This window comes from Dermacentor silvarum, chromosome 11 (genome assembly GCF_013339745.2).
Source record: "Dermacentor silvarum isolate Dsil-2018 chromosome 11, BIME_Dsil_1.4, whole genome shotgun sequence".
Taxonomy (NCBI): domain Eukaryota; kingdom Metazoa; phylum Arthropoda; class Arachnida; order Ixodida; family Ixodidae; genus Dermacentor; species Dermacentor silvarum.
The window spans coordinates 114,549,632-114,564,503 of record NC_051164.1 but is presented as its reverse complement, the minus strand read 5'-3'; the positions used below and the strand labels follow the sequence as shown (position 1 = coordinate 114,564,503).

Genomic DNA, 14,872 nt, shown 5'->3' with positions numbered 1-14,872 from the left:
AAACACCGACCCGACGTGATTCCGCCATACTCTCGATTTCTATACTGTAACGCGCACTGTCGTGGGCCTCTGATATTCGAGAGGACATGCCGCTGCATTATCGCTGCCTCGAATTACTGGGGCGCCGGACGACATGCCCGAACTCTCTTGTTGACTCGCGCGTCTGTTCTGTTGTCCAGCGTGTCGCGGAGCGAGGCGCGCCTCGATCTTGGGTCCGAACGCCAGCGTGTAACACTTTCCTCTCTCTCGGACGCCGTTTCAAGGGCCGCTCTCATCCACATGCGGCCCCTCATGCATCGTTCATGCCGCCACCGCCCACGCATCCGAGACCGCCTCGCGTGGGCGCGCGCCAACGCCTCCCGTACCGCTTTCTGACCGAGGCTTGGGAAAAGATTGACGGGCGCTACTGTTCTTTTATTTTGCCCGTCCTTGTTTGCTGCATTGGCCGCGCGTGTAAACACTGCGTTGTGACGCGCATCAGCAACAATAAGCGGGTCTCCGAAAGGAGCGCCGATGTGACGTGGATCAACAGTAGTAACGGGGTTCCTCAGAGGAAGCAGCCGCGTCGAGACGGAAGTGAGTTTTCTGCGAGTGCGGCACCACGGGCGTTACACGCGAACCGTCTCGCTAAAACCGTGCAATGCTGCTACAAGCTATTAGTCCCTGCTAGCAAGTCGGGTGCCGAACTAGTGGTTCGCTTCCGCGTTCTTTCTCGATTTACCAGTGTCGGCTAACAGAGCACTATTATTTCCTTAAGGCTCATTCACACTAGGCCGACACGACACCGATTTTGGTCTGCCGACGGTTGGCGACAGCATTTTCCTTTCTTTAAACCGTTGGCCACACTGTTTTCCGTCCTGTAAACTGCTGTCGCCAAAAATCGGCAGATCAAATCGGTGTCATGTCGGCATAGTGTGAATGAGCCTTTATAAAAAGTTACATGAACATTTAATTCTCCTTGCGTGCATTGAATGCGAAAGATTTCTGGGCGTATCGACTATATCGACGTGCATACTATTTCGACGCCCGTGTCACATGACGTCATAACTTGATCATGTTACCTTGCAACTTGAGGTTCTTGGTCACGTGACTATGCCACATGTGATCACTTGGTCATGTGCTCGAATTGCGCAAAGTCAATTCTGGGGGTGGGCAACCCAAATTTCGGGGTTGGCCAAGTAAATTTTGGGAGTGAGCCGGGTCGGTTTTGAAGTGGGTCAACTCAATTTTCGAATTGGGCAAAGTCAATTTTTTGGGTGTTGCCCAGGTCGGCTTTAATTGACATTGACACGTAACGTCATCACTTGCTCACGTATGTTTTGGCACTTTCGGATGTTAACGCCGGATGGACGGCGGATTTCCCGCTTCGTGGGCCATATAATGCATTCGCATTAAAAGAGATTGAGAAAGTCTATACACAAATACGACCAGGTGTTGGGCTATTTGGTGGTCATCATAATAGAGCTTCTTGAGCGCCGACTAAACACCGTGCACGAAGAAGGCAGACAACTACGCAGCGCTCCGTTGTTAATTGTCCATCTTCTTCAGGGTGTTTCGTCCGCGCTCAGGATGTTCTATTGTGAAGTCTATATACACAATGTCTATGCAGAGATATTATACCACGTTCCCTCATTGTATTTTTTTTATTTATACTCTATACATAACTTATACTATATACTACAAGAGAATTTCTCGGGCAAGTTTTATTGAACAAGAGCTTCTTTTTGGGCAGTGTGTATAGCATACACAATTGGCGAAATGTATATAGTATACATTTCGCCGTTCACTGAGTTCATCAGTGTGTACTGTCAACGGAGAGACCCTTTAGGGTACGTTTACCTTTGTAAGTTGACTGCAGAGTTTGTTATACCCACTGTATTGGTGTTATCTGCGCATGGCATTCACTCCAGATCAGCTGAGACAGCACCGTATTGCAGCCGTCGCTGATTTCCCAAGGTGGCGGCGCACATTGGAACCCTTCATGATGCACACCAACAACGGAGCGGCTTTTTCGAGGTTGTGTGTAGTACATATATTGACCGTAATTTGAGAGTAGGAAGCAAGTTTTGTTTCACAATTCACTCAACCGGTGGCTGACGCCGGAGCACACTTTCCACGAGGTAGGGGATTGGTGGGCACAGCGATGATTTTTATTGTGCGTGCGTTAGGTCGGGTGTTTCATTTAGCTAGCGCCCTGGCTTCGGGAAAATAATTTGAATATGGTCGTCAGTGGCGCTTCGTACAAGAAAGCTGTGGCGAGCGAACTCGAATACCGCATTCCATGTGTGCGCGTTGTCTTTTCTTTCTCAGTGCTTTGAATGCTTCAACCTTGCATCATTTTACATCTCCAAGTACAAGCCGCATATCAGCCGTTTTTTTTTACCCGTAGGCGAGGCTTTAAGGAAGTGGAGATCTCGGCACATAGAATTGAGGGAAGATCGAGTTACACCATCGGCCTCGCTTCGCTCATTGCGCGCTATTTTATCTGCGTTAGGCTGTAGTAACGTTCATCTTTATTTTTCCGTCTGGCTGCTTAGCGAAGTGGCAGACGATAAGTATATTCCTGCGCCTTAATGAAGAGTGCGTTTCAGGTAAGTCGGGCCAAACATTAAAAGATCCGCGTGTGAGTTACGAGAATGCAACCAACTTAATGTTGTTCCGTGTCCTCTTGAGCATCTCAAGTGACTTTTTGCTATAAGCTTAGATAATTAAGAATAATAATTTAACGAACTTATAAAGCAGACTTAAATGCAAAATCTTTAATGTAGAAGTTGAAGAACCTATTGAGAAATAATCAAATAATTTATTTCCCTGCTGATAGCTGCTCTGGTTGTAACTTTTCAGGGCTTCAAAGAAAGTGCGCGATATATATATATATATATATATATATATATATATATATATATATATATATATATATAGCACGTCACAAAGCGCTTAGGCGCAGCGACATTAGTTCCTCGATATCTTGAGGAAGCCCCTGACGGCGTTTCAGTGACGGAACCGAGGACTAGAAAACTCATCTGTTTTTCTGACTACAAGGCTAAATTAGGCAAAGGTGCGAGTCCTCGTGTTGTCACCCAAAGTGTCGCTATGGTGGCACCATCGGTTCGCTCCAAGCAGTATTCTCGTACCTTCATAGTCAATGGCCACCAAAAACTAAAGTTTTGACTCATGATATTTAAAAACTCTACTTTTGTTAATTTCGTGGTAAGACGTCGATTACTAGAAGCAAAAAGAAAGTCAAGATTGTAATGTTCTTTTAAATTTTGCCGCCGGAACTGCAGTGCTAGTACGTCACTGTGACGTCACAGTTTTTTTTTTTTTGAACGCTTGAACCCGTTGTGGTTCAGTAAAAGCACTTGAAACTTCATAATTTAGTCTTTGGCTATCTTTGAACACAATGTAGTCCGTCATAAAATATAACTAGGCACAAGCAGACGTCGTCATAATCCATGACGTCACGGCGATCTCAGGTTGCGGGAACTAAAAACGGCGGAGCCACCCGTCTGCCTTTCTCATTTTCACTCTTTTTTTTAATATATACTTCCTTTCTTGCTTACCGAGTCTATTATGACGGTGAGACTGAATGGCTTCTTCTTTTTGGTTGTTGTAGAAGGGCAATTTACTAATGCAGCTAAAATAACTTGTTAGTGTTCCTTGAAACACTAAGCATTCTTCGAGGCGTCTTGTCGACGGCTAGCTGTACAGCTAGCCGTCAAATTACATCCGTACGGATATAATTGTCTAACACATTGGCCTTTTATACTACCGTCTCGTTACTTTTAGCTAAGAGTAGGTCAGAAAAACGTCACTGCCAGCGAAGCGAAGGGAGCTCAGAAGCAGATGATGGAATCAAGTTTCCCACTAAAGAATAAAGTAGCCGTGAAACCGACGATACGTGATCGAAGGAGTTTGCATTCCGCTCACAGTTTTCGAGGCGTTCGTCGGGTCTCTGCCTGGAGGTATGCTCCGCCGCACGTAATATGTGAAGCAGGTTGCGCAAAAAAAGAATTCATCCGCGCTTTTAAAGCGCAGCTATCGTTGCCTCCTTGCTCTACTTGTTTCTTTTGGATTTTCCTAGAAATAACCTCCCGTACTGCTTAAATTCAGTCGTCGTCTTTTCGGGGAAAGGAGGGAGCTGGCATCGCGAACCTTGTACTGCTCTGCGGGCGGGCGTCAGCCAGGCGATCTCGGTTCCTCCGTTTGCGAGTGCGAACATACGTGATGTTTTCGAATACTTGCACGTGAAGCAATTTGTGCGGAAATCTGGTAAAACCCTGACCTCATCCACGGCGAATCGACGTTCTTTGATAGAATTGCGGCAGCGACTCACAAATAACAGAGCACTGGCGTGCCGATCAATGCTGTTTCTTAAACGTATTGGCTGGATGCCTGCATCAGGGTGTTTTGCCTGTTTGCAGCCGAGGCTGAAAATAGTCCACAAGAAAATTCAGTTAGAACAAATTTATTTGTTTTCTGGAATAAGTTAGTCTCTGTGCTGGATATCGAAAGTTACGGTACACGCACTAATGAGTGCATTAACTGAACAACCAAGGAAATTTGAATTTGCGAACATTACATAACATACTATAATGGCGAAATTGAAACCTGCTCGTGCTCCTTGCTAATATATATATATATATATATATATATATATATATATATATTATAGTGCCTCGAGCGACCAGTCGCGCGGCAATTCTGCGTGTATTCGTGGGCTCCTATCACACTCGGAAAAACACATTTATGTGGCACGTATTGAGCAACAGAAAGCTGTATCGGTAGTTTTTCATGTTGCTCTACAATTTTCTCATTGATACATTGATAATTAGGGCAGTACTTCTCGAGTTAGATAATTAATTACAATTAGCTAATTAAATCTCCGCAATGAAAAAATTACTGGAGGCCACTCCACGGTACTGGAAACAATACGCACTAGGTTTTCTTCGCGTAACGCCGTTCCTCTTTTTTTTTTAAATCGTGCTGCGTGATAGCTGGGGGACAGCCCTGTATATATATATATATATATATATATATATATATATATATATATATAACTAGAAAATTGTTTCGGGCGAAGCTTGCGCATGTATGTCGGGTGTGCGAACAGCTATTCTGGCGACGTGGCATAAACGATGCGACGATAGATGAGCTCTTTCTTCTGAAGACAGTAGGAATATGAATCTCTATTTCGTGGACAAAAAGGTTAATGTGCCCAGGTTTTCGTTAATCCCAGAGGCCACGCGTTAAGAAATTTATGGATTAGCAATGATTCGCGAACCCCCCTTTCGTGGCGCGATTTGAAACCAGATTCAAGTATGGTGGCCGTTAGCTTGTCAAAAAAGTGGCCCGGGATAGAGACATGCTTGGATAGCGGAAGATTAGGAAGGCTCACGGCATGCGATCTACGATTGTTAAAACGCAATCTAAAGGCTGTTTTCGTTTGTCCAATAGCTTGCACGTTGAGCATTCAGAATCAGAATCAGTTTATTCAATACAAAAACGGGGTTAATTACATGGTAAGTATATACAGAAGGAGGTCCCGTAGTTAAAAACTGAAATGGGACCTCCTATGCATGATGACAAGAATTATTAATACAAACAATGGCAACATGTAAAGTTTACGATAATACAAGTTTTAAATAACAAGGCATAAATGAAAAAAAAAATGCAGCAGTTTAATGCATAAGAACAAGGCTGCAGTTTAGACAATAATAGGGAGAACTACAAAGGGTCCATTTCCAAGAAGATGAAAAGAATGCAGGAAATACAGAAACACGATTAAAGTTTTAAAAAAAAGTTAGAAAAGAAAAAAAAACATACTACACTAAAAAATGAGAGTCGGATAAAGCTAAAAGAAAGCGCTTAAGTTCTGTATGAAACCTGTGAGATTTTAACAATTTTAAAGGAAATGGTAATGTGTTCCAGAGAGATAAAGCTGAAAAGTGTAATGACTGCTTGCCGTAGTTGGTGCGAACGCTGGGTAAAATAAAGTTCATATTCTCTGCAAATCTAGTATTATTTGTATTCATAAGAGACGTCGGTGGTATGATGGTTACTGGAATATTATTGTTTATTGCCCTAAAAATGAAAATGGCCAGGTTGTATTTAACAAGATCAGTCACATTCAAAATATTATGAGCGTGTAATAACTCACTAGCGTTGATGCTACGAGATGAAAATGTTATTAGACGAATAGCTCGATTTTGAATGACTTGCAATGACATTAGGTGACTGCTATAAGTGTTTCCCCATGATTCAATGTTATAGTTTATATGATAATGAACAAAAGCATAATACAGCGACATCAGAGTAGAAAATGAGAAATATGGCCGTGCTTTAATTAGAACGCGTATTCCATATGCCATTTTCCTTTTTACGTTAGCAATGTGAAGGTGAAATTTAAGGTGGCGATCAAATTCCACACCTAAATAGGAGCAATGATGAACTGCAGTGATTAGGTGATTGTTGATGGAAATGGATTGAAGGTGCTCAGGCGATCTCTGATGCGAAGTAAATAGATATCATTGGTTGTGTCGCAGTCGAAGTTACCTTTGATCTTGAGGCTAAAATTTGACGCGGTGCTCATAACACTCTGCGAAGTCGTCATGTGAGCGCAAACCTTGCACCGTGACTTGTTGCAAGGATGACAGCCTAAGTGAATTGGTGTTGTTATCTTAGAAGACGTTAGCATGTCGCGTAAATTTTTTGATCGTCGGTAAACTGCGTGTGGCGGCTCCGGAAACACGTCTCTGAGGCGATTACTCTGCATCAGTATGTTATGATGTTTTTTTAAGGATTACATTAACGTTTGGAATCGATGCAGAATGTGTCAAAACTAAATTTGTATGCCTTCGTTGCTGAATACGCTTATCCCGTCTAAGAAGCGCACTGCGGTCCACTGTATCGGCTCGCTGTCATTCACAATTAGGAGCGCATACTTCTACATTATCGGGACATCGCGAAGTCTATCGCAGTTATTAATGAAATCAGAGTGTTCGAAACGAAGCCTCTTGAAGCGAAGTATGCTTGACTATAGAGTATACTGGTTTTGCAGTGTATAACATGGCTACTTTGAAAAATTAAGGTACCGGTGGAACGTCAGTGGGTTTCTTATGAAGTGTAGTGGCTAGTCTGTTGCCGCACAGGGATACTGTGACGTCCAGAAAACAGATAAGTGTCAGTATGATTGTGAAAACGAAATGGATGGATGAACCTTATTAAAGTCCGTAATGAAAGCCAGAAGTTCCGCCTCCCCGTGGTGCCAGATGAGAAAGATGTCATCAATATAGCGTTTATAGTAGTACGGCTTTAGTTCACGTGTTGAAAGACATTCATTTTCCAGTTGTGCCATAAATATATTAGCGTAATTGGGACCTACTTTGGTCCCCATTGAAGTGCCACACACTTCAATGGGGACGTCGTCACACGTCTTAGGTGCAGCAACGGCGTACGACTGATTGAGAGCTCCGATATATGGCTTTGTTCCGTGCTCTGTACAGACAAAATAAAGAAATTAGGCGTGATAGCTTGTTGCGACAGTCCCGTGCGCCGCCGTATCGTCGTGCTCGCCGCGTGCACCGAGATAGGCCACACTTGAAACGCAGATAGACACGAACCACGGAGCACTCGAACCGAAACCCTCGTCTCCCTTTCGAGTCTTTCCGTGCGCCGAGACGGAGCGTGGGACCACTCAAAAACACGCACAATACTCGGGTCCTGTTTTGTCGTGGGCCCCTGCCGTACGCGGCCAAGAGCAAAAGTACGCGACTTGCCCCACCTTAGCTCTGCTATCTTGAGTTTTTGTTCAATCTTGCACGACTATCACTGTTTGTTTTCGGCTGCTATTTATGAACTGACGCAAAAATATAGCACCGTGAAATATTGTTGAACGAATTTGTCATATTGATTTACTTGTAGTATTGCCTCGTCCCTCTGTAGTTATTGTACGAAGCCTCACACGTAAACATTTCTTGCCGCGTACTTGATTTATTCCGCTTTAGTGTCATTTAGTACAATGATCGACGTGGGGGCGCTGAGAATCCTTGAACTTTAGCATATTTGATATAATTTTACTTGTATTATCTCTGTTGTGTGCTGTATAAGTGAATTATACGACTGGAACAGTCGATCACCCGCGCCCTGGCGTGCAGACAATCAAGCGCGTTAGCTGATTTGTTCAGCTCAGCTTTCTTAATTTCGACGGTGGTGGTTCACCCTGATGACAACTCTTCAATGTCCGCAATCATAAAGAAAGCGCCGAGACTTCCAGCTTGCTGAAGTACTCTTTCTATACTGCGGTGTTGTCTACGCTGGACGATAGACCGAATGTCCCACGTAACTTGAGCCAAACCTTAAAAATATGCAAATACCACGTAGCTGGACAGAACCAAATAACGTTAGTTGCCGTCGCTTGGAGATGCTCGGATTATTGTTTGCATTCCGCCTAATTACATAGTTATACTTAATTAATTCTACAACTTCTGAAATATTATAATTAGATGAAAAGTGTAAATGGGAAAATTGTAGAGCAACATGAAAAAATCCAGAAGCAGCTTTCTGTTGCTCAATACGTACTACATAAAAGTGTTTTTCCGACCGCAAAAGAAGCCCGCGAATACACGCAAAATTGCTCGCGACTGGCCGCTCGAGGCACTTTGCGTATATTCGAGGGCTTCTTTCACGCTCGGAGAAACACTTTTATGTAGCACGTATTGAGCAACAGAAAGTTGTTTCAGGAGTTTTTCATGTTGCTCTACAATTTTCTCATTGACACTTTTCATCTAATTATAATATTTCAGAAGTTGTATAATTAATTAAGCATAACTATGTAATTAGGCGGATGCAAACAATCCGAGTATCTCCAAGCGACGGCAACCAATGTTATCTTGGTTCTGTCCAGCTACGTGGCATTTGCATAATTTTAAGGTTTGGATCAAGTTACGTGGGACACCCTATATATACGCGGTTACACACACACGAAGCGGCAGAATGCGCCTTAAATATGAAGAAAGGCGGGAAATGCCCGCGCGACGCCGTGTTGCTCCTTTGCGGCGTGGCAGTCGTAAAGTGCCCGGTGTAGAGGTACTTGGATGTAAGAATGCAAGGACAACTAGACTGTGCGAACGCGCACATCGCGCGGTATCTTTCGCGTCTACCACGCCTCGCTAACTAAGTCTCCTTCCCCCCTTCTACTTTTTTTCTTTCTTTGGCGTTTTCTCGGCCCGTCAGAAAGTGCACCCTGTCTGTCGCGAAGGGCATTGACGGCGACATTAACTCGTGACCTTCATTTTGTAGACGCACGTAAATGACGTACTGTGGCCACGGAGTGCATGAGCGTGTAGGAAACCAGCGAGACAGATTATAGCGTCAGCTTCGCTCGATAACGAAAACTTTCGCAATAGAGAATCCTCCGCATTCAATGACCGTCCCGTTCCGACGCGTGACACTGTAGACAGCAACGCTTCTGCACTGCGCGTTCCCAGCCTCCATATAACATGGTGTTTCCTCTGAGCGCTGCGCTCTCTCGAGAGGTTCGCCCTCACAGCACGCGAGCGCTGTGTATAGACACACGCGCGCGCGCTATTACGCATCGGCGGCGTCGTTCTTCTTCCGCGAGCGGCAAGCTGGCTGCCGCAGACGTCTACGCCAACCTCCTTTGTTCGTCGACGTCCGCCCCCGCAGCTGAGCATCGGCGTCTCGCATTGGTCGCGAGTGCGATAAGCGGCAGCCTCGCAGTTGCACGAGCGTACAGCAGCCCCGAAGACAGCCTCGCGGCCAGCCGGCTCCGGGGTGAATTCGCCGCCACGCTTACGACTGCGTCTTGGACCGCCCGCTGGGTGCGCGCCGTCGTCCCTTTCCTGTGTGCGCGCGCACTAGCAGCCGCCGCGACCTAACCGCGCTGCTGGTTGTTTGCTATAGTTGTGCGCGTCGTGTGTGCAAAAAGAAAAGAAAAAGAAGAAAATAGTTTCTGCGTTTCTGAGGCAAGAGATCGTGTGGTACGTGGTGAGAAAGGGCTCGCTTACAAGGCGCCCTCTGATCTGCAGGGGAGTTCTCCGCGTATACCTGGAGCTAACCTTGACTCGAGCGGCTCACCTCGGCTCGCTCGCGCCGTGATCGGCGGCGCTCCGGTGAGAGACGGACTTTTTTATCGGCGTCGCCACCCCATTAGGATTCGGGGCGGCATCCCGCGTCGCTCCCCGTGTGTATGCGTAGAGCTGCAGAAGCGCCGCTGCTGCTGACGGCGACGGACCGGCATTTTTCTTTCTCTGGCGTGTTTTTCTGCTGGCGGGTCTCGCTCGCACGCCCTCCTCCTGCGCCTGGTCAGCTTGCCGTACTCATCGCGTCGAGCGACTGCGTTGCACTCGGCAGCTTTGCCGAGATTTCTTCCGCCCTCGTCTTCAGACCTACGTAATATAGCGAAGCGTAGGACAACGCCGTGACAGCCCCCCATTGTGTGCATTTCCTGTGCGTATCGGAACCGCGACATCGTCCGCAAGGAGACAAAGCTTCGACGACGACCGCCGGCAAACCGGGAGGACATGGTCTTTCGCTGCACCGTTTGATATCAGTTCTTTTCCGTGCTGCCCGCGTTCTGGTGTGTGATGCTCGGTGCTATCTGCATGGATGATTCGTGTGTGAGACTGCCATACAAGGAGTGACCATCGCCAGGCAAACCTTTGTGCGCTGCAACGAGGTCTTTCGCATGCTATAGACCTTTGTGTGCCGTGAGTTTTTACGTACAGTCGCCTTCAGCTTGTGCCGGCTTTTAGGTGCTCAGCTCTGTCCGCAACCGAGCCTGGACGAGAAGTAAAACGAGGCTTCCCGTTGCGAGGCTGAGCGACCATCCGCGAGAACGATTTGTGGAAGGAATCTCGCTCGCCGCTAGGGGTTGTGCCACGCGCGGTGGTCTTCGCTCTCGTTCCCTCTGGGCGACCGCAACGAAAGAGTAGCGAAACACGAGCGTACTTCTCGGAGCGGTTCCCGAGTGCATCTCGAGTAGCGCACGCACATCGGCGGCGCTGATTTGGGATTCCTGGCATCCAGCAACGCGGTAGCCAGGACCCGCGTCTCACGGCGTGTCAAGCCCCGGCGAAGGGTTAGGAAGGAGGCGGCAGCAAACGAGGCAGCGCTGTAAGCGACTGCTTTCGGCGTTGCATCGCCTTACGAGGAAGCCAGATCGCGGCAGGAAACTGAAAAATAAATTTCCCAGTGCCTGACTCCCGCCCTCCTCAGACCTGCTCGTGCGTGCTAGGCGTCGAGGGGCGTACGCGAGGAGCCGGAATCGGTGTCGCGTAGCTTGTGACACGAGGAGGAGGACGAAGAAGGAGCGCGCGGATTGAAATATTCGCCAGAAAAGAGGGAGAATTCTAAACGCCATAGCATCGGCCGGTGAGCTGTGGTGCGCCACCTCCTGCGATCTCTCGCCGAAGCTGTGGTGCAAGATTGGTGTCGCATAGTGCTTGGCAGAAGGAAAAGGGCTACGAAGAAGGTGCGAGAGGAAGAAGAAGAAGAAGCAGAGCGAGTGGCCGCTTGGCGCGCTGGCCGTTGGAACGCTCGAGCCGGCCGCCGACGGACGGCGGCAGGCGCATCGGCATGGCGCCGCGCACGACCGTCCCGGCGGCGGCGGCGGCGGCGGCCTGGTGAGCAAGATGCGCAAGTGGTTCGGCAGTAAGCCCAAGGAGTCCGAGCCGGGAGCGCAAGTCGCCTCGGAAAAGAGGAGCGGCCACGCTAGCAAGGTGCCCTCGCCGGCCTGGAACCCGGCGTCACCGCACCCACAGCCGCAGCACCAGCAGCTGGCCGCCGTACCACCGTCCGCCGCGACCTCGAGCCGGAAAGCCAGCGGCAGCTCGCCAGAGGGCTCCGAAGAGGACACGCAGACGTCTGTCCGATGTAAGCGGCTTCCCTGTACCCAACCATTATTCCTGTTCAGCGCAAACGTTGGGCATTCTGGTGAGCGCTGCATACCTGTTAGCCCAAGTACTTTGAGTTTTCTCTTAAAGAGGTTTCCGCTCCTCTTTGTTTATCGCGCGACTCATGCACAGTGAGATAAGCGGTGCGCGGATGTCAGCCCATGCCGCACCCTTTTTTGCACCGCTAGCCAGTTTCTGATGGCTTATAGCATAATAAAGCTCGCAAAATGCACGTCGGGAATGTCTTGAGGGTCTTCCTGAAACTTTTCTAAGCATGCGTGCACATTTACCTCAATATTTGTACACAGTGATGTTTGTCAAGCCGCTCGAGCTTTGTGAGCTTTGTAGCGTCGCTTATCGTTCGAGTCGGAGCTATTAAAGAGCACGCTACAAACGAATTACCGCGAGGCCATTCCCCTCAAAAATCGTGTTTCTTTTGTCTGATAGGATCGTTGTAAAGTATCAAGGGCGCCACCTATATGGCCTATATAAACGCGGTGCGCGCCGCACTCGCAGGGGGGGGGGGGGGGGGGGGGGGGGGCTCATGTTTGTCGACGTTTTACATGGTTTTCCCTGCGGCTAGCCGCTGATCATGGTCGTGAAATTGTATTGATGTTATACCTTATAAGGTGCATTCGAATCGCGGGCGCATGCTTTTTTATGTCCCAAAATAACTTAGCATGGTGGCTGTTTGGGCAAGTTCATGATTCATAATCGTAAGTGTACAGAGCGAAGGTTAAACGTGGACGAGACAAGGGCAAGCGTGGACGGAGCACCTGATCTGGCACACCGTAGTGTAGAACCCCGGTCTAATTTTCACTACCTGGAGTTGCTTAATGTGCACTGTGGTGTCAAGGTACGCGAAGTTGCTCAACTTCCGGCGCCCCATTCGAATGCGGTCGCGTCGGGAGGTAATCGAAACCGCGACGTCGTTCTTGGCAGCAGAACATCATAGCATTAAACAACGCTGAAAACAAACCACGCATCATCGTGCTAGCGATCATTTCGAGTCATGCCGGTGCGTTCTTATGAGTGCCCGTATCGCGTTGTTCATCGTTATCTCCAACACTGTAGAACGCACACCACGTACTGTTTTCACCGATTCCTCACTTTTATCACAGTAACTTTTATAACTCGCAACATTTGAATTCTGGCGTTGTGCGCTACATTACATAGACGCAGTTTTTTTTTTTTTTTTTCACTGATTGGAAGGCTACGTCGAGCGAAACAGATGTTGCATTAGATTTCGAATTTGTAATTGTACAAAAACGCGTGTCCAAGCGCCCTGGAATAGAGGTTATCCTATAAAGACAGGCAAATGGGCAATACGAGCTCTCCCTGATATTTGTGCTGTTTTTATATGACAGCATGGGCCAACTGTCACCCAGCTTCACACCCCCTGCCCGCTAAGCAGTGAAGGTTACCGCGATAAGGAGTAGTTTATTCTTGTATACGCGGGCCCCGGTGTAGCTGTAAGAAGCGTTCCGCGCTTCAATTTCCCCTGTCGATAGTCGTTCAGCTCTACGCACGCATTCGGCGCTCTTCCGCAAGAGGCGACCGGATGTTGTGGACCTGTGCCGCGTTGACTACACACATCCGCGGCCACTGAATGGTGTGTGTGCGTGCGTGTGCGTGTACACGATGCCTGTATTTGCACACTTGAAAGCACCCTTCAGCGCAGAAAATGGACCATTTCTTTCAGGCGTCGGGAGATAGCGCACGCGAGCGACGTTTGACGAGAGGAGTGGTCCTGCCGGAGAACTCTTGTAGACTGACGGTAAACAAGCTGAGATATAGTGCCCCCCCCCCCCCCCCCCATTTTTTTTTTTTTTTTTTGTGCGTATCAGCCGACACAGGGGAAGCGTCGCCCTTGAAGGCGAACGAACCCCCACCCAACTCCACCAGTATTTTTGCCTGGCGTCACTCCATCTTCTGTCGGTGTGTTGACTGGGCGCTATAGCTGGATGTGTGTGGAAGTGCGTTTGAGTGATTGCGCGTAAGTGTTTACGTACGCGTGCGTGCGAAACCTCGCAACAAGGAGTGTATGAAAGACGAGACATTACTGCAGCGCTTACAGATTGCTTCTGTTTAAGGAATGCAAAACTCCTGCAGACAGCGTTCTTATGTTCAAGGTCAAGATGCCTTCGGTTTTGTTCGTTGAGAGCAGCGTTAGCTAGAAGGCACGCTGCACTAAGGTTATACGTTGTCGTCGAGGGCTTTTTAAATGCGTTTGATTATTTCGGTTTGCCAACACTGAAACTGCGGAGTACTGTTAATGTGACAGCTAACATCGTGTCGGCGTTAGCAATCGCTGCTGGTTGACTATATAGGGTCGTTCAGTTCCTCGGAATATGGCAGTCTTCCAGGGAAAATAGTTTGCGCACGCAAAATATTATGTACAGGGCAAATGTACATTAAGGTAAATTATTCTTTTTTATCGTTAGGGTATTATGGGCTCAACTTCATTGTATAATTAATCATACCTTAAGTTACTCAGTGACTAAGCATGCTGACCGCTACCTGTGGCTGCTTATGCCATGCTTATCTCGTTGTAATAAGCAACTTCTGTCGCGAAGTAATTATTTAAAAATGATATTATGGTTAAACTATAGTTTAATCTCCCGAGGTCATGATCTCGGGAGATAAATGCGCTGCCATGTCTGTCGGCGTTTAAAGTTACCATGCGAGACATCTTGCGACAATGTCCACGTGGCTCCATTCCTTAACTGTTGAACGCAGACCTCTTGCTGTTGGCCGTGGCGCCGGCTTTTCGGCGTTCGGGAACTCGTCTCAGAATGATCGTCGTAAACGTATACGTGTTAGCTTTTGCGATGTTTGCTTTAGATTCGCGAGCGTTGTTGGAGCGTGCCAAATGCGAATCTTGCGTACCGTACTATGTGCGATGACAAGCGCTTTCAATTGAATGGCATCTCGCGACTCGTCTTAGTTGGTCATAG

At 47.7% G+C, this 14,872-nt stretch overlaps 1 protein-coding gene across 6 annotated transcripts in view; it reads left to right on the top strand.

Moving 5' to 3' along the window:
- LOC119433476 (cAMP-dependent protein kinase catalytic subunit 1) overlaps window positions 1–14,872 on the top strand; it is a 408,857-nt gene that overhangs the window by 241,087 nt on the left and 152,898 nt on the right. For 5 of the 6 annotated variants that reach the window (XM_049658858.1, XM_049658856.1, XM_049658853.1 and 2 more), the window contains exon 1: window positions 10,140–11,895. The exons of the other annotated variant lie outside the window; for it this stretch is intronic. In XM_049658858.1, coding sequence (XP_049514815.1) covers window positions 11,655–11,895 — 241 coding nt within the window. In that variant the 5' untranslated portion in view covers window positions 10,140–11,654. Of the gene's footprint in view, window positions 1–10,139; window positions 11,896–14,872 lie in introns of those variants that run through there. 6 annotated transcript variants of the gene reach the window in all.